The 18,483-nt window shown below is 39.8% G+C and overlaps 2 protein-coding genes across 3 annotated transcripts in view; one reads left to right on the top strand and one right to left on the bottom strand.

Moving 5' to 3' along the window:
• Positions 1-836: 836 nt before the first annotated feature.
• On the top strand, positions 837-8,479 carry TEFM (transcription elongation factor, mitochondrial). Its single transcript, XM_006154357.2, has 3 exons — positions 837-1,236; positions 5,979-6,128; positions 7,662-8,479. The coding sequence occupies exons 1-3, from the start codon at positions 868-870 to the stop codon at positions 8,097-8,099; spliced, it is 957 nt and encodes a 318-aa protein (XP_006154419.2). The 5' UTR covers positions 837-867; the 3' UTR covers positions 8,100-8,479.
• Positions 8,480-13,177: 4,698 nt separating this feature from the next.
• ATAD5 (ATPase family AAA domain containing 5) overlaps positions 13,178-18,483 on the bottom strand; it is a 75,187-nt gene continuing 69,881 nt past the window's right edge. For both annotated transcript variants that reach the window (XM_014590109.2, XM_006154358.3), the window contains exons 20-23: positions 16,613-16,794; positions 15,253-16,118; positions 14,167-14,325; positions 13,178-14,057 (exon numbers count right to left, since the gene is read on the bottom strand). In XM_014590109.2, coding sequence (XP_014445595.1) covers positions 13,979-14,057; positions 14,167-14,325; positions 15,253-16,118; positions 16,613-16,794 — 1,286 coding nt within the window. In that variant the 3' untranslated portion in view covers positions 13,178-13,978. The remainder of the gene's footprint in view (positions 14,058-14,166; positions 14,326-15,252; positions 16,119-16,612; positions 16,795-18,483) is intronic.

Below are 18,483 nucleotides of genomic sequence, written 5' to 3'. Positions count from 1 at the left end.
ATCTCTTGTGGGGACCAACAGTTAGCATAATGGCTATGTCGCTGGACTCCCACGTAGTCGACCGCAGTTCAAGTCCCGGACCCGGTGGCTTAAACTCACGCCGGGCGCATGTGCGTGTGTGCCCAAGATCCCGAGAGGAGAATGGAGGAGAAGGAATTGCAGCGTGGCCATCCCCCCTGGGGGGTGATTTCCTGCTTTCTGTCTCTCTGTCTCTGTCTGTCTGGTGAGCGCACGCGCCGCCCTATAGCAAAAACCTCTGAAAAAAATAAATTAATTAATAAAAAAATCTCTCGTGACTTAAAAACAACCAAAGCCCTATTTTTTTTTAAAAAAAAATACACCTACATATGGTTTAAAATCAATCCTATTTTATTTTTAGGTTTTTGCCCTAGGGTACATGTGCTTGCCAGAGAGAGATAGTGAGAAATCACCTTCCCAGGGGGGACAGCCATGCTGGTATCCCTTTTCCATTTTCCTCTTAGGATCTTGGACATGCATGCACACACACCAGGCGGGATTTTCAAGCCACTAGGTCTAGGACTCAAGTCACAGTCGACCATGTGGGAGTACAACACCTTAACCACCATACCACCTGCTGGCCCCCCAAACCAATCCTATTTTAAAGATGATTTTCCAGGGGAATTTTATATAGTCCACTAGTTCTTAAATTATGAGAAAGTCGGTATCACTTTGCAAAGGATCTGGCCAAGCCTGCAACCAACAAAAAAGTCAGATATCCCAACTTACATTTTGCCAAATTTTCCTTTTAGGGAAGTGGAGAGGCTTTCCAGTTCCATTGGGATCATTTCTGGTCCAGGCCCTATTTTTTTTTCCTGCTGTCAAAAAAAATCCAGTACACCTAAGAAAATGAGTCCTGGTGTTGCCTTTTGTGAAGAAAATGCAAAGGAGTCTGGAAGTGCACTTGACCAGCTCTTCTCTTCAGAACAGCAGGCTTCCATCTTGCATGTCTTGAATACAGCATCTACTAAAGATCTTGAAGCTTTCAAATTGCTTCGTGGAAGAAAATCCATCAATATTATAGAGCACAGAGAAAAGTTTGGGCCATTTCAGAATCTGGAGAGTCTAAAGAATGTACCTTTGTTCCAGTATAAAACTATAGTTCAAGTTTGTAACTCTATTCTTTGTCCAGAGACTGGAAAGAAAAAAAGAAAATTACAGGAAACCCGCATCTTGGGAAAGTTTATCAAACCAGACATACAAAGAGAGAGACTTAAGGTATACTCTTTTTCTTAATGTCTGTTATTTGAGAATCCAGTTTGTAAAACACTATTTTGGACATTAGGGAATTTCTTTTTTTTTTCAATAATTATTTTATTTAACCTTATTTATTTATTTCATTTGACCAGAGAAGGAGAGGGGGAAAGAGAGAGAAAGCCACCAGGTCCGGGACTGGAACCACAGTAAGCCATGTGGGAGTCCAGCACCCCTAGCCATCAGGCCATGTGCCGGCCCCATTGGGGAATTTCTTAAGACATGGCTCTTCGGGTTTAGTTGGTAGAGCTAGATATGTACATACCAATAAATAACGTATAGCACAAAGTAGTGTGATGTGCTGTCTTCAGCGCATATAAGTAGTATATGATCACTATCAAATATGAAGGTGTATAGGTCGTAACTGGGAACTGAGAGGAGAGAAGACTGTGGGCTCTGACTGTTAGGGAAGATTTACTGGAAGAACTCAATTTGGATCTTGAAGGAGAGAGTGAATTAGGCTAGCTAAAGGAGACTGGTTTTATTTAACTTTATTTATTTATTTTAATTTGACCAGAGAGGGACAGACAGATCTGGGACTCAAACCATGGTTGGCTATGTGGGAGTGTACAGCACCCTTAACCATCATGCCACCTACCAGCCCTGATAAAACAATTCTTTAAAAAAAATGAATTAAAAAAAAAAAAGAATAAAAATAATTTTGTAGAGGGACCAGCAGATGGTGTAATGGTTATGTCACTGGACTCCCATGTAGTCAATCGTGGTTCAAGTCCTGGACCCAGCAGTGTGAAACTCAAAACCAGGTGCATGTGCATGCGTGCCCAAAATCCCAAGAGGAGAATGAAGGAGAAGGGATTGTGGTATGGCCATCCCCTCGCCCAAGGGGATGATTTCTCACTTTTTATCTCTGTCTCTCTGGTAAGTGTGTGTGCCCTAGAGGAAAAATATCTCTTAAAAAATAATAATAATGTTGTAGAGATAGCTGTGTATGTAGGAGGGTATCTGTTGGGAGTAATGAGAAATTAAGATGCATAATTGGGTTATGGCCATAGAGTGATTTTTGGACATCCTAACAGTCTTTCCAGTAGGATTTTAAATTATTTTCTGTTTTCTGCTCCCATCCGTTAAAGTATTCTTTTTTTTAAGCATTTTTTAAAAATAATTATTTTATTTAACTTTATTCATTTATTTATTTGTAATTTGGCCTGAGAAGGACAGAGCAAGAGAGAGAGAGGATAAAAGTGAGAAAGTAAGCCACCAAGTCCAGGACTAGAATTGCAGTCAGCCATGTGGGAATCCAGTGCCCTTAACCATCATGCCACCTGCCAGCTCCTAAAAAGCATTATTTATTTAATGTTATTTATTTTTAATTTTATTTATTATTACCATTTAACATTTTAAAAATAATTATTTAATTTTATTTATTCATTATTTTAATTTGACCAGAGAGAGACACACGGAGAGGGGACGGGAGAGAGGGAGAGAGAGAAAGTGAGAAAGCAAGCTGTCAGGTTTGGGACTCAAACCATGGTCAGCCATGTGAGAGTGTCCAGTGCCTTAACCACCATGCCATCTGCTGGTCCCTGTTATTACCATTTTTAATTTGACCAGAGAGAAACACAGAGAGAGGGAAAGTGACAAAGCAAGCTGCCAGATTTGGGACTCGCACCATGGTCGGCCATGTGGGAGTCCAGCGCCTTAACACTGTGTCACCTGCCAGCACTGCTTTAAAGTATTCTAAGTCTTTTTCAGTGTTACCTTAAAAATTAAATATTAGAGGGCTGACCCTTAGTCTAATGGTGAAGAAAGCATGGCCAACCGTACAGTTCAAGTTTCAGACTTGGTGTCTTGAAAAACCTGCCAGGTGCATGTGCCTGTGTGCCTAAAATTCCAATGGGATGGACAAATGGAGAAGGGGTTATGGCATGGAAAGCACCCCTCGATGGGTTGACGTGGCCATGCTCCACTAAAGGGGTACTTTATCCTCACTCTGTCTGGCAAGTGCACACACTCTGGAAAATTTTTTTAAAAGAGATAATTAAATATCAGGAATACTTTATACATCAGCCCAATGTTAAACCTTGGAGAAATTTAGGACCTATATAAAATCATTTAATTAAATACTGTCTTTAACATTAATAGCACTATTATTTTCTGGACCAGTGGTTCTCAGCTTTATGGTGAACATGGATACATTTTTTCTTTTTCTTTTATTTATTTATTTTTTGTCCTAAATTGCTTATTAGGTATGAATTTTACAAACATTTCTTAGATTAGCGGTAACGGTGGAGCTGGAGAGTATTGCACCTTCTCCAAGGGGCACGGGAGAGCCACCAATAGTGTGGTGGAACTTGTGGCCCTTTCCAAGGCCTCAGCTCTTGCGGCCTACGGATGTTAGCCCACACATCTCCCTGTGCTTGTGGATTGGGTTTTGTAATCCACTGGGTGTCAGGGTTTCTTCTGATAGCTTTACAGAATGGATCAATGAGGTTAACCTCAAAGAATTTGTATGTGGAATCTTCACCCACCCAGTAAGAATTCAGGACTCTAAGAGCCCCACAGTGGCATCCAGCTCGCTCCTCTGCAACAGACTGGCCACTCCGAGCAAACTTGAGCTGGTTAACACCGTGATGGACAGGCTAGCCATAGGTTGCACCCTTGGGAACTGGGCATTTGTGGCCTCCACGCTACACACGAATCCTGTATATGACATAAGCTTGCTTCGCCTTGTAGCCCAGTCTGCTCACTTTGTCCCTCCGGGTGGAGTGGCGTGCCCGGTGCAGCACCTAGAGCTGGCGGTACTGCCAGCAGCAGACCCGCAGGAGAAAGCACATCACATCAGACTGCTTCTTCTGCCACAGCTCCTGGATGTATTTGTACACGTCCATCTTGGCTTACCTGATGGCTGCCGCCAGACAGAAAAGGCTTCTTTTTATTTATTTATTTATTGGAGAGGTTTTTTCTATAGGGCGCCAAAAAGACAGAGACAGAGAGAGAGTGAGAAATCACCCCCTGGGGGGATGGCCACACCACAATCCCTTCTCCATTTTCCTCTCGGGATCTTGGGCATGCATGCATACACGCCCAGAGAGTTTAAGCCACTGGGTCCGGGATGTGAACCCCAGTTGACTACGTGGGAGTCCAGAGCCATAGCCATTACACTAACTGCTGGTCCCTTCATATGTTGTTCCTTACAGTCATGATTTGGTGGCCTTGGTAGCTCTCAGGATAAAGCCAAGTTACTTAACTTTTCAGAAATCTGCCCAGGTTGATGCCCTTATTCCACTGCCTTAGTGTGAAATTCAAACAGCCTATTTTTGCAGAAATCTGAGTGAAATAACTTCCTGTTTACCATTTTACTCATTCTCCTAGTCCCTCAGTAATCTCCCTAACCACTTCTCTCTACAGAACCGGTGTAATGTGGTTCTTATAATGTACAGCTATGTTCCTTGTTTACCAGTATCTACCCCAGATCCTGGCAATACTTGAGTATTTAAATAACTATTTTGGGGGGACCAGCAGGTGGCATGGTGGAAAAGGTGCTGGACACTCCCACATGTCTGACCACGGTTCAAGTCCTGGACCTGGTGGCTTGCTTTCTCTCTCCCTCCCCCCTCTGTGTGTGTGTGTGTGTGTGTGTGTGTGTGTGTGTGTGTGTGTGTGCCTGTCTCTCTCTAGTCAAAATAAATGAATGAATAAAATTAAATAAAATAAATCATTAAAAAATAAATAACTATTTTGGGCTAGAGAATATAAAGGCATCCCTTTTTTTTTTTTAAATTTGCCAGAGGGTACATAGGCTCACCTAAGACAGAATGAGAGAGAGAAAAAGTGAGAAAGCAACCTCCATGGAGGATAATCACACCACAGTCCCTTTCCCTCCATCTTCTCCCCGTTTTTGGGATTTTGGGCACACACTCAAACCCAGCGTGTTTTTCTTTTTTCTTGGAGAGGTTTTTGCTATAGGGCACATGTGCTCGCCAGAAAGACAGAGACAGAGACTTGAAGCAAGAAACAACCCCCCAGAGGGGACGGCCACACCACTATCCCTTCTCCTCCACTCTCCTCTTGGGATCTTGGACAGGCATGCACACACGCCCGGCATGAGTTTAAGCCACTGGGTCTGGTACTTGAACTGCAGTCGACAACATGGGAATCCAACGACATAGCCATTACACCATCTGCTGGTCAGCATGTTTTTCAAGCCACAGGTCTGGGACTCAAACTGGGCAGTCAGTCATGTTGGATCCAGCTTCCTCAACCACTATACTACAAGCTGGCCCAAGACATCCTTTTAATAATAATTACTTTGCTTTAACAATTCTCAGTTTGGGACCAGCAGATGGTATAATGGTTACGCTGCTGGACTCCCACGTAGTTGACCCCAGTTTGAATCCTGGACCTGGCAGCTTGAAACTCATGCTGGGCACGTGTGCCTCTGTGCCCAAAATCCCAAGAGAAGAATAGAGGAGAATGGATTGTAGTGTGGCCATCCCCCTTTGGGGGTGATTTCTCGCTTTCTGCTGTCTGTCTTTCTCCAGCAAGCACACGTGCCCTATAGCAAAAATCTCTAAAAAAATAAAAATAAAAAAGATTAAAAAAAAAAAACTGAAACAAACAATTCTCAGTTCATAAACTGTAAATAAACTTGTATTACATAAACTAGCTAGGCATTCTGAGTTTAGATTTGGTTTTATATCTATTAAAAGGTTTACACAGCACTTAAAGCTACCTTTTTCTTTTAGTCAGCGAACAGCATTGTGTCCATTGTTTTTGGCACTCGAAGAATTGCCTGGACTCACCTTGATCGTAACATGGTGGTGCTGGACTGGCAGCAAAGTGACTGTTGGAGATTAATGAACAGAACGTACCCATCAGCAGACTACTTAGAAGAGGTAAGGCAACTGCACCTCCTCATTCCTAGCTGCTAACGCTCCTTGTCTAGTTTAATCTTCTAGTCCCAAAAGGAATGCCATTAAATAGTTAGGATGTATTCCTTTGGCACTTATAACTTACTTATTCCAGTTGTTTTCTGTCATTTTGACTTAAAATTGGACTTTTCTCCAGTTATTTCAAGAAATTTCTTGTCTCAAAAGTAGATGCTGAGAAAAATATTTATATAGTATTCTATTGCGTTGTCAGAAAAGTCATGACACATTTTTACATAGAAAGGGGCCAGCAGTTAGCATGGTGGTAAAGGCACTGGACTCCTATTTGGCTGACTTTGGTTTGAGTTCCACACTTGGTACCTTGCTTTCTCACTTTCCCTCTCTCTCATTCTCTCTCTGGTGAACATGCCTACCCTGTAGCAGATTAAAAAATGATAGGGCCCAGCAGGTGGTGTGGTGGTTAAGGTGCTTGACACTCCCACATGGCCGACCATGGTTCAAGTCCCGGACCCAGTGGCTTGCTTTCTCACTTTCCCTCTTTCTTTCTCTGGTCAAATTAAAATAAATGAATGAATAGGGACCAGCAGGCGGCGTGGTGGTTAAGGCGCTGGACACTCCCACATTGCCAACCAGGGTTCGAGTTCTGAATCTGGTGGCTTGCTTACTCACTTCCTCTTTCTCTCACTCTCAACCTCTGTCTCTCTCTGGTCAAATTAAAAAATAAATGAATGAATAAATAAAATAATTATTAAAAATTAAATGAATGAATAAATAAAATTAAATATTTTTTTAAAAAGTAAGGACAAATAAAATTAATTTAAAAAAAAAACAGAAAATTTGTCATGACTTTTTCAACAACCCAATAAATGTTATAGAACATCACCACTTAATTTGCTAGATGGTGCATATGCTCACCAGAGCAGAGAAAGTAAGAAAGCACACCTGTGGAGCTTGATCACACCACAAGCCCTTCTTCATTCCTCTGTCCTTTCAGGATTTTTGGCATGCACACACAGGCCTGGTGTTTTCTATGCCTCTAGGTCAGGACTCAGACTGCACTGTCATTCATGTGGGATCTAGCTACCTTACAGCCATGCCCCCAGTTGGCTCCACCACCATTATCTTTTATTTGCATTGTTTATTTTTCAAGATGCTCTCATACTGTCTCAGTTGTCTTCAAAACCCTGTGAAATGGGTAGGAATTATCATTTGATTGTATATATGAAAACTATGGCCCAGTCAAACATCTGTTATAATTAGCCAGTTGCACTGATGGGAAGCCCAGGTTCCTATTCCTGGCCCAACCTAAGCGGGGTGGTGCAGTGGTATATGCCTGCAGACCCGGGGAAGTGGGAGGCTGGGGCAGGAGGCTCACAAGACTCTCCCTGTGCTCTTTCATTGAAAAAAAAAAAAGTTTCCTCAATTGTCAATAGTAATATAAGATACCTAATCATATTTTAAAATAGAAGTGATAGAGAGGGGACCCACAGATAAAACCTAATCATTTTTTCTGCTCACTTAATTTTTTTTTTTTTTAAGATTTCTTCAGTCATTTCAAAGATGCCTAATGCAGATTTCTACGTTCTGGAAAAAACAGGACTTTCTATTCAGAACTCCTCTGTGTTTCCTATACTGTTACATTTTCACATCATGGAAGCTATGCTGTATGCTTTATTAAATAAAAGTTTTGCCCAGGATGGCCAGCATCAGGTGCTGAGCATGAATCGCAATGCAGTGGGGAAGCACTTTGAGCTGATGGTCGGTGACAGCAGGACCAGTGGGAAGGACCTAGTGAAGCGGTTCCTCTCCGAGTCTGTACTGAAGGCGAAGCCGCGCGTGTTCTTCCCGGCAGATAAAATAGTCCACTACAGACAGATGTTCTCATCCACAGACCCACACCGAGCAGAAGAGCTGTATGACTCCTTATTACAAGCTGTTGCCTTCTATGAATTAGCAGGTTTTGACACTGAGTCTTAGAATTCGGGGGTTAATGCACCTACTCTATTAGTATACATTTATTAGCACTATAGTTATAAAATGATGTTTTGAATATCCATGTTACTGGAGAAGAAAACACATTTTGAGTGTATTTTAGATATTTAAAATCAGTTTTCAGTTGTTGAATGGTGTACCCAATAATAAGCCAAGACCAAATCAATAAATATTTAATGAGACTCTTTGCTTTTCAGGTTTAAATGTTAAACAGTAAGATGATCCCTAAATAGTCAAAACAAGACACAAAGCAAATACTCCCCATAGTAAGGATTTGTATTATTACATTGTTAAAATAGGGAAAAAATGAATTTTCTGGGTGGTGCTCAATATGAAAATAAAGCTAAAGACAACTGATAACACAACTCGTAGAATCCTCTTTTCTTATTCTCTAGGTAGAATGTGGCTTGATATACTGACTCTAAAGTCAATTTTCATTAGTTCAGATCTGTTACTTCCAGAACACATGCATATTGTCTTACAAGACCATCTTTTTACTTTGAAATATTTCACGTGACAGACTATCTTTATTTTAAAGAATTATTTAATTTTGGGACCAGCAGATGGCATAATGGTTACATTGCTGGACTCCCATGTAGTTGACTGCAGTTCGAGTCCCAGACCTGGCAGCTTAAAATTCATGCTAGGCGCATGTGTGTGCGTGCCCAAGATCTTGAGAGGAGACTAGAGAAGGGACTGCGGCGTGGCCATCTCCCCTAGGGGGTGATTTCTTGCTTTCTGTCTCTCCAGAGAATGGAGCACATGCATGCTATAGCAAAACCCTCTCTTAAAAAAAAAAAAAAAAAAAAGGCTGGGTCCAGCAGTTAGCCTAATGTCGATAAAATAATTCATTAAACCCTCTGAGAGGCTTTAAATGGAATGAGATTGATATTCCTGTCTAGCAAACAGACAGGATCCAGGACAAGGGATCATGTGGGAACACTCTGCCTAAGAACCAGAGGAACTGGCCCTGCGCTTTCTCTTTGCCCTTGGCTAGCTGCATGGTTGGAAGTCACATCTCCTTTCTCTTCAACATAAGAGGCAGAGAACCAGCAGTTAGCGTAATGGCTATGTCGCTGGACTCCCATGTAGTCGACCACGGTTCGCGTACCGGACCCGGTAGCTTAAAACTCATGCCGGGCGCATGTGCGTGCGTGCCTAAGATCCCGAGAGGACTAGCAATTGCACATGTCTATAGCAAAAATCTCTAAAAAGAAAAAAACAATATTTAATTTTATTATTATTATTCTTATTTTGAGAGATTTTTGCAATAGGGTGCATGTGCTTACTGGAGAAACAGAGACAGAAAGTGAGAAATCACCCCCTGGGGGGATGGCCACACTACAATCCCGTCTCCTTCATTCTCTGAAGATTTTGGACACGCACGCACATGTGCTCAGCATGTTTCAAGCCACCAGATCTGAAATTCAAACCATGGTCGGTCACTGGGGAGTCCAGCACCTTAAGCCCTATGCCACCTGCTGGCCCCTTTATTATTATTACTATTATTTTTAAATTATTTTATTTAACTTTATTTATTTATAATTTGTCCAGAAAAGGAGAGAGAGAGAGAAGGAGGGAAGGTGAGAAACTAAGCCCCCAGATCTGGAACTTGAACCACAGTCGGCCATGTGGGATTCCAGCACGCTTAACCACCATGCCATCTGCTAGTTCCCTCCTGTATTATTATTTTTTGTGCTGCAGGGCACATGCACTTACCAGAGAGAGAGAGAGAAAGTGAGAAAGCAAGCCACCTGGTCCTGGACTCAAACTGCAGTCAGCAGCGTTGGAATCCAGTACCCCAATCACCACACCACCTGCTGGCTCAGACAGTATCTTCTGATAAAAGGAGCAATTGCTATTTCCTCACTTCTCCATTTTCCATCATGTCTACCTTAGTTCAGAACCTTATCCTATCTCCTTATTAAACACAAGTCTAAGTTTTGTTGGAGGGTGCCATGTGCTCATGAAGAGAAAGGAAAGAGGGAGAGGGGAAGAGAGAAAGTGAGAAAGCACTCCTGATGAGGAGCAGTTACACCCCAACCCCTTCTGCATTTTCCTTCCCCTTGGGATTCTGAGTGTGTATACACACACACCTACCCACCCACCCAGTGTCTTTCTCAAGCTCCCAGGTCCGGAACTCTAACTGCACAGTTGGCCATGTTGGATACAGCTGCCCTAACCACCATGACACAGTCTGGACCCAGCCCAGGTCTCTTTGATGTCAAAAGTATTAAGTCTTTTAATCTAAAATTGAAATATACTTGTTAGAAAAAAAAAAAGTTCAAATAATTAGACATATTTAAAGCAAGAAGTGGAAGTCCTCTTATCTAGAACCTCCAACTCCCTCCCTAGCGTTAATGTCCTCTCTAAATTTGTTGCCATGTACATGTAAGTCTTTACATATGTGGTTGGACTCCTAAACACCTTCACTGTAGAAATGTAGTTATCTCTTGAGGGGCCAGCAGGTGGCATGGTAGTTAAAGGTGCTGGATTCCTGTGGCTGACCATGGGTCGAGTCCTGGACCTGGCGGCTTACCTTCTCGCTTTCTCTCCATTTCATTCTGGTCAAATTTAAAAAAAAAAATAATAATAAATGGAATTAAATAAATAAATAATTGTTTTAAAAAAGAAAGAAATGTAGGTGTCTCAGGGCTAGCAGGTGGCATGGTGGACTGGACTCCCACATGCCAACCACAGTATGAGTCCCAGACCTGGTGGTTTGCTTTCTCACTCCCTCCACTCTTACTCTGGTCAAATTAAAAAAAGATAAAAATAAATAAATAATTCTCAAAAAAAAAAAAAAGAGAGAAAAGAAATGTAGATATCTCAAACTAAGCATGTCTAAAAAGGAAATCATTCTTTCCTTTCAGACTACCTTCTTTACCACCATTTTCCACTTTGGTAAACAGCTTTACCAGCCACCTAGGCGTTCCTGCCAGAAACATGGTGTTCTGCCTCCTGTATATTTCTGGACATAGCAGTAAGTGAGAATGTGTCCGTTTTAAACATTTACAGGAAGGGACGAGCAGTTAGCATAATGGCTATGTCGCTGGACTCCTATGTAGTCGGCCGTGGTTTGAGTCCTGGATCCGGTGGCTTAAACTCACACTGGGCGCGTGTGTGTGCATACCCAGGATCCCGAGAGGAGAATGGAGAAGAAGGGATTACGGGTGGCCATACCCCCTGGGGGGTGATTTTTTACTTTCTGTCTGTCTGTCTCTCTCTCTCTGATGAGTGTACGTGCCCTACAGCAAAAACCTCTCCAAAAAGAAAAAGAAAAACAAAAACAAAAGCAAAGTACAGGAAAAGATGCAAAGCATTGAAAAAGTCATCAAAATTTGGTTACCTTTATCACAAAAATTAATCTAAATTTTACAGGAATTTATCATCTTTAAGAATGGTGAAAAATTCTCCCTAATTTTATACTAAACCTGAAAAAGTAAGATATCAAATATCTCCCTGTTAAGGGAGAAAATACCCAAACTATCTAGTGATGTTTTTGATCACCCAAATATAATTCTATGGAATTATTTTACTTAGGTTCATCAATTGTTGAGAACTTCCTTCTCCTCCATTCTCCTCTCAGGATTTTGGACAGGCACACAGGTCGCTGGGTTTGGGACTTGAACCATGCAGCCCACCAGGTGGGATCAAGCTGTCTTAACCTCCATGCCACCTGCGGGCCCAGAGAATTATCAGAATTTTCTAATGATAAAATGCTAAATTAACAAATAAGTAAGTGGTGTACTGGAGAAACTCTGGAAATAAAAAAAATAGTCAATGTACTTTTTTAAAAAAAGCTTCAGAGGTATGGAGGTTAAGGCACTGGATCTCACGTGGCTGGCTGCACAGTTCAAGTTACGGACCTGGCGACCTGAAAACATGCCAGGAATATGTGCGGGCATACCCAAAACTGAGAGGAGAATAGAGGAGAAGGGATTGCAGTGTGACTGTCCCCCACAAGAGGGGTGAGTTCTCACTCTCTCTCTCACTCTCTCAGGTGAATGCATCTGCCCTTTGGCAAAAAAAAATTGCATCAGAAGATCTTATTTTCTTATTTTATAGGAACAAAACCTATAAAATATATCCTATATCCAAGCCTATACAATATACTTATTTACCAAGATGATGATATCTTGAACTCTTACATAAATACTGGATGAAGCCTTTAACTTTATCATTTAATTATAACAATATACTAACCAATACAAGAAAGGTAAGTTGAACAAATAAGTAAAAACATATTTTTAGACATTTATAAACAGGTATGCATCTATATTTTCACAACTGTACAAAATTAGGATCCTTAATTTTTTAGTTAATATAATTCACCAGATAATGTATCTGAATATTAAGCTAATATATAATATAAACCTTAAGATAAGGAGCTATTTTTTAAAAACTCCTGATTATCTGATTGCAAAGTGATTTTAAGTAAAATGTGATATTTTAAAATCATATTATTAAAAATATACACTTCTTTCCAAAAACATAACCTTAGGTGTTAATGGCCATTATGTAGAAATCTTATCATAGAATCCTCCTTTTAATGAATAGCAGTTTGTCCAAAACAGATATATTAATATCTTTATGAAATTAAATAGCAGTGATATAAAAATACAAGAAAAATGTACAAGGCAAATTATTTTAGTTCACAAAGGTATGCAAGATATCACATATGTATGGGTGCTAAAAAGATTTATAAACACTGTAATTCACAATCTTGATTTTACTTTGTCATCAATATGCAATGATTCAATGATAAAAGGTGCTGGAGAAGTATATTAGAAATAAATTTATTGGGGCCAGCAGATGGCATAGCAGTTACATTGCTGGACTCCCACCCAGTCAACCATGGTTCGAGTCCTGGACCCGGTGGCTTAAAAATCACACCAGGTATGTGTGTGTGCCCAAGATCCAGAGAGAAGAATGGAAAAGAAGGGATTGTGGTGTGGCCATACCCTCAGGGGGTGATTTCTCCCTTTCACTCTCTATGTCTCTTTCTCTGTCTCTCTTCAGTGAGTGCACGCACCCTAAGGCAAAACTATGTATTAAAACAAAAAACAGAAAGAAATTTATCAAGAAGATGCTACCTTTTGAAAAATGACATAATTTTCCTCTTAGTTTTCATATGTATTACAAATGTAAGTTCATATTTTATATGTTGTAAACTTATTTTTAAAAGTTAGGTGATTCATATTTAAATTTCACAGAACATATACTTGGTTGAGAGGAGGAGACTAAGAGTAACAGGAAAGGGGAAAACTGTAGATTAGTTTAACACAGAAACAGCTGTAGAACTAGCTCAGTGAACTTTACCTTCTAGAAATAGCTCACTCACATACAAAAAAATATTCCAACAAAGCTAAATCAAATACAAAAAAATTCAAGAAAAATACTACCACAATCATATATACAACTTGTAATTCAATTTTTTTCATTTTAAATATATGCACACCAATAAGAAATATACAGAGTTTTAAATGTACATTATGAGAAATAAATCCTTCCATGAAAATCAACATAATACAAAAATGCATCTTAAAGACCATATAATAATCTGTACAAAGCATTATTAAGGTGGAATTTTTTTTTAAAAAATTTGCCAGAGGGAGTATGTGTTCTCCGGAGACAGAGACAGAGAAAAAGGGAAAGTGAGAAAGCACCTTCCCAAGGGGAATGGTAACTGCAATCCCTTCTTCTCCATCTTTCTCTCCTTCAGAGATTTTGGGCATGCATGCGCATGAGCCCAGACCATACATTACTCAATTCACTGGATCGCGGACTCAAACCACACATTCAGCCATGTGGAATTCAGCCACCTTAACCAATAATGCTACTGGCTGGCCCAGGGTGGAATATTAAGGGAAGTCAGCTGCCAAAGTATTCATAGTCTCTTTTGGAATGTCGAGATGAATTCCCTCAAAATAGTGCAGGAATCTGTCAAAATTAAAAGGAAAAGACAATTTTATATTAATATTTTCATCTAATGAGACTACTGATTAACCTTGAAACAGCTATCACCAATGTTATATTTTAGAGACTTTACCTTCTTTTACTTTTTCCTTGTTCTTTTAGCTTCTCGGTCCTACAGATGTTTCGAAGAGTTGGCAAGTATTCAGTTATACTAGCTTGTCTATTACCCAGGTTTAGAAGAGATCGACTAGAAAATACACTTTTAATGACTGCTACCCTCTTCAAAGCATTGCTGAAAATGAAAAGTAATGCATAACTTTATTTTTGATGCCCAATAAAAATGCAACAATCCCAAAACAAGTTTCCCTGCCTCTGGTCTAGATTAGATAATACCTCTAGACTAATTTCCTATCAATGCACCAGTTACTTCCATTCCTATTTTTAAAAGAATTATTTATTATTATTATTTTAATTTGCTATATGGCACATGCACTTACCAGAGAGAGAGAGAAAGCTGTGCAGTCCAGGACTGACCTGTGGTCAGTCATGTGGGCGTCCAGTGCCTCAACTACTATACCACCTACTGGTCCCTAAAAAATCTTAATCACTACTTAGCTACCTGTCACAGCAAGTCCAACCTCCTTTCCCTGTCATTCGAGAGTTTCCCTGGGGCTGGCAGGTGGCATGGTAGTTAAAGATGCTGGACTCCTGCATGGCTAGCCACGGATCAAGTCCCAGATCTGGTGGCTTGCTTTCTCACTTTCCCTCTCTGTCTCTCTCTATCTCTCTGATCAAACTGGAAAATAATAATAAAGTTAAATAAAAGAATTCTTTAAAAAAAATTCACTGATAAAACCTTACCTAATCTATCATTATTTCTCTTCTCAGAAATCAGTTGTCTCCTTAACTGTCTCATTAGAAGCTACATTAAGTGATTACCATGACTAATAGCCTAACATTTCAAAATTATTTTTTACAGATTTATTTTATTATTATTATTTTAATTTGCCATAGGGCATGTGTGCTCACGAGAGAGAGAGAGAGAGAGGGAAAGCAAGAAAGCAAATCACTAGGTCAGGAACTCAAACTGCAGCTATGTGGGAGTCCAACACCTTAACCATCATGCCACCTGCTGGCCCCCATTTAAAAATTACCAAGAAAGAAAAAAATTATTTCTTGTTATCATTTATATCTGAAAATAGAAAGTAAAAAGACTTACTCTAAATTAGCCGTTGACTGACTGAAGTATACATCATTGCGCTTTTGTGAAACATGAAAAGTAAGATCACTGGTTGGATCTCTTCCTAATCTCTTGCAAGCATTCAAGGAGGATTCCAATGCTTTTGAAATAGTAGAAGAACATTTAGTAAAACTGAGAGCTTCTGTGGCTGCCTTTAATTCTGCAGAGCTTTGAGAAGTCCATCCATCACTATTCTCAAGGCTAAACTCATCACAAAGTCCACTTTTAACCTTTCCATTTGTCCAACTGAAGTCATTTTTACCAAATTCCTTTTGTTCTCTTATATCGGTTACAAGGGCATCTAAGAAGGACATGTTATCCATGAACTCTGTGAGAGAATTTAAACAATGAGAAACAAGGGCAGAACACTTTTTTTCCGCTGGTGTTTTAGGAAGAGGAGATACAGACTCACTGTTAGGGTCCAAACATTGGTTTAGGTTTTTTGTCTCTGGATTGTGTTCATTGTCTTTGTCTGTACGTTCTTCTGAATTTGATGAAGACAGTTCAGGAGACAGGCTAATAACCTCAGGAGGGAAATGCAATTCAGTGTCAAATAAGTCACTATCATCTAGTGTCACCATCTTTTTCTTATGTTTCTTTTTTTGTGACTTTCTCAATGGCTGCTCTCCAGAAGGTTTCCTGGTAAGACATTTCATACTTTTTGTTGCTGCACTGGCATCCACAGTTACTAATGAGCCACAAAGGTTTTTTGTTTCTGGAAGAATATCAACTGGTATTGGTAGAATGAACTCAAGGTTACTGTATAAAAAATCCACATTCTGCATTTGGAATTCTGTAAGAAGCTGGATGAGTTTATGCCATTCTTCCTTGGTTGTGATTTTGTGCTGAAAAATCATTTTGAGTAAAGTGTTATCATAGTACATATTTTGAACATTTTCTATCCATATGAATACAGTGTTTTCGTTATTCTATTTTTAAAATACCAAGTCATTTCCTCTTGCAATTTTATTAACCTATATTTAATACATAAAAATAATACCATGAGTTAAAAATTAAATTTAGTTCACTAATTTGGAGATTTGAGTCCTCTAGTATTTAGTACATACTCCAACAATTAGAACCTCATTTTTAAAAATTATATCTTTAGAGACTAAAATTGTCATTTTTATCTGAAAAATCTCTAAGTTTTACTCTAAATCTTATAATATGCATTTAGAACAATGCCAATTTTTGCTGAAGAGGTAGAATATGTTACAATCAGAAATCTAAAGACTATAAAATTTATAGGCAAGTTAAACTTAAGATTCAAAAGACTGGTAAGGACTGAGTTTTGGAAAGGAACATAAATTCAACAGTCTACACTACACATTGAAAATACCTTTAAAAATGAATACAAGTCTTCAGATGGGGAAAAAACGTTCTTAAGGCCAAACGAGGTTTCAGCACAGCCAATGTCACATTTGGGAAGATTTATACGATTCTTGTTAGCATTTTTAGAGTTATTTTTGGAATCTGGGACATCTCCCGAACAAACTAGTTGTACATTTCTGCTATTTCCTCCTACAAGATCAAAAGAAAATTTTAGCTAAACACATCATAAACAAATGGTATCAAACAATAATTTAAAGCACAAGATCTTTTGGCATTTTCTGGACCTATACCCTTATTTTGTTCTTATGCACATAAGGATTTAATTCATTAAGAGTATCACATAAGCATTACTTTTGTTTTTAAGATTTTTGTCATAAGGAATGTGTGCTCACTGGAGAGCACATTCTTGTGTACACAAAAATGAATCTCTTCTTGGAATTCTGGGGACGCATGCACATGCCCCCCGGGGCATGATTTTCAAGCCCAGGTCCAGGACTCAAACCACAGCTGGCCATGTGGGAGAGTCCATGGCCTTAACCACTATACCACCATCTGGCCCCATAAACATTACTTCTAACAGTACATGAACTATATGAGGTGATGATGAAGGATTTTCAAAACAATACAATAGCTGGGCTGGCTCCATGGTGCAGTGTTAACAGGATGCTGAAGAGAAGCTCAACTGCATATGGTGACCAAAGTTAGAATGCCCAGCCCAGCCAACTTGAAACTTAAAATGCAGGGAACACAGACAAGTACCTAAGATCCAGTAGGCTGGAAGAAGGGGATCACAGTGTGACGACACCCTGTGGAGGGTGCTCCCCTCTCTCGTGTGAGTCCATACATGCTATCATAAATAAAGAAACTAAATCCAATAGAAAAAAAGTACAAGGATTGTGAACTGGCATGTCACAGAAGAAAAAGAAACACCTATTAAACTTTTGGTGCAAAAATGTTTGAAATCTATGCATAGTTTTTTTCATTTTAACTTTTCACTTTCCATGAAATTTTAATATTGATTTTTTTCCATTTTTGCTGTAGAGTGCGTTGTCCAAGACAAAGAGAGAGAGAGAGAAGGGGAGAGAAAGACAGGGAGACAGACAGACAGGGAAAGTGAGAAAGCATCCCCAGAGGTGATGTAGCAATTCCTTCTCTGACCTTTTCTTGGGATTTTGGGCCCAGTACGTTTTTCAAGCCACCAAGTCTGGGACTTGAATCATGCTGTCAGTCATGTGGAATCCAGCCACCGTAATCACCATGCCACCTGTTGGCTCTCTCATGAACTTTTTAAAGACTCCCTTGTACTATTCATGTTTCATCTTTTATTTATTAAGAATTATTTATTTAATTTTATTTGTTCATTCATTTATTTTAGTTTGACCAGAGAGAGACAGAGAGAGAAGGAAAACGAGAAGGCAAGCCACCAGGTCTGGGACTTGAACTGTGGTCGGCCATGTGGGAGTGTCCAGCGCCCGACTACCATGCCAACTGCTGGTCCCTGTTTCATCTTTTAAACCAGCAAAATTTAAAAGACTGATGATGTAGTTCTGTTGATGGAACACATAAGAGAGCCATCATATACTACTTAATTGCAGCGGCATAAATTGGGACAGTTTTCTTCACAGGGCAAATTCGCAGTGCCTATCAAGATGTCGAGTAAGGGCCTGTCCCATCGCCTGGTGATTGAGGAAACCAAATCCCACATGACTGAGCCCAGTTTGAGTACCATCTCCTGCTGCTTGAAAAACATGCTGAGCACTTGTGCCTGGGTGCCCAGAATCTTGATAGGATGGAGAAATGTAGAAGGAATTGCAGTATGACCACCTCCAAGTAAGGTCTCCCCTTCTCTATAATTGAAAAAAAAAGTGAAGTATGGGC

Source organism: Tupaia chinensis, unplaced genomic scaffold, assembly GCF_000334495.1.
Source record: "Tupaia chinensis unplaced genomic scaffold, TupChi_1.0 Scaffold000407_1, whole genome shotgun sequence".
Taxonomy (NCBI): domain Eukaryota; kingdom Metazoa; phylum Chordata; class Mammalia; order Scandentia; family Tupaiidae; genus Tupaia; species Tupaia belangeri.
This window is presented reverse-complemented; position numbering and strand designations above follow the sequence as displayed.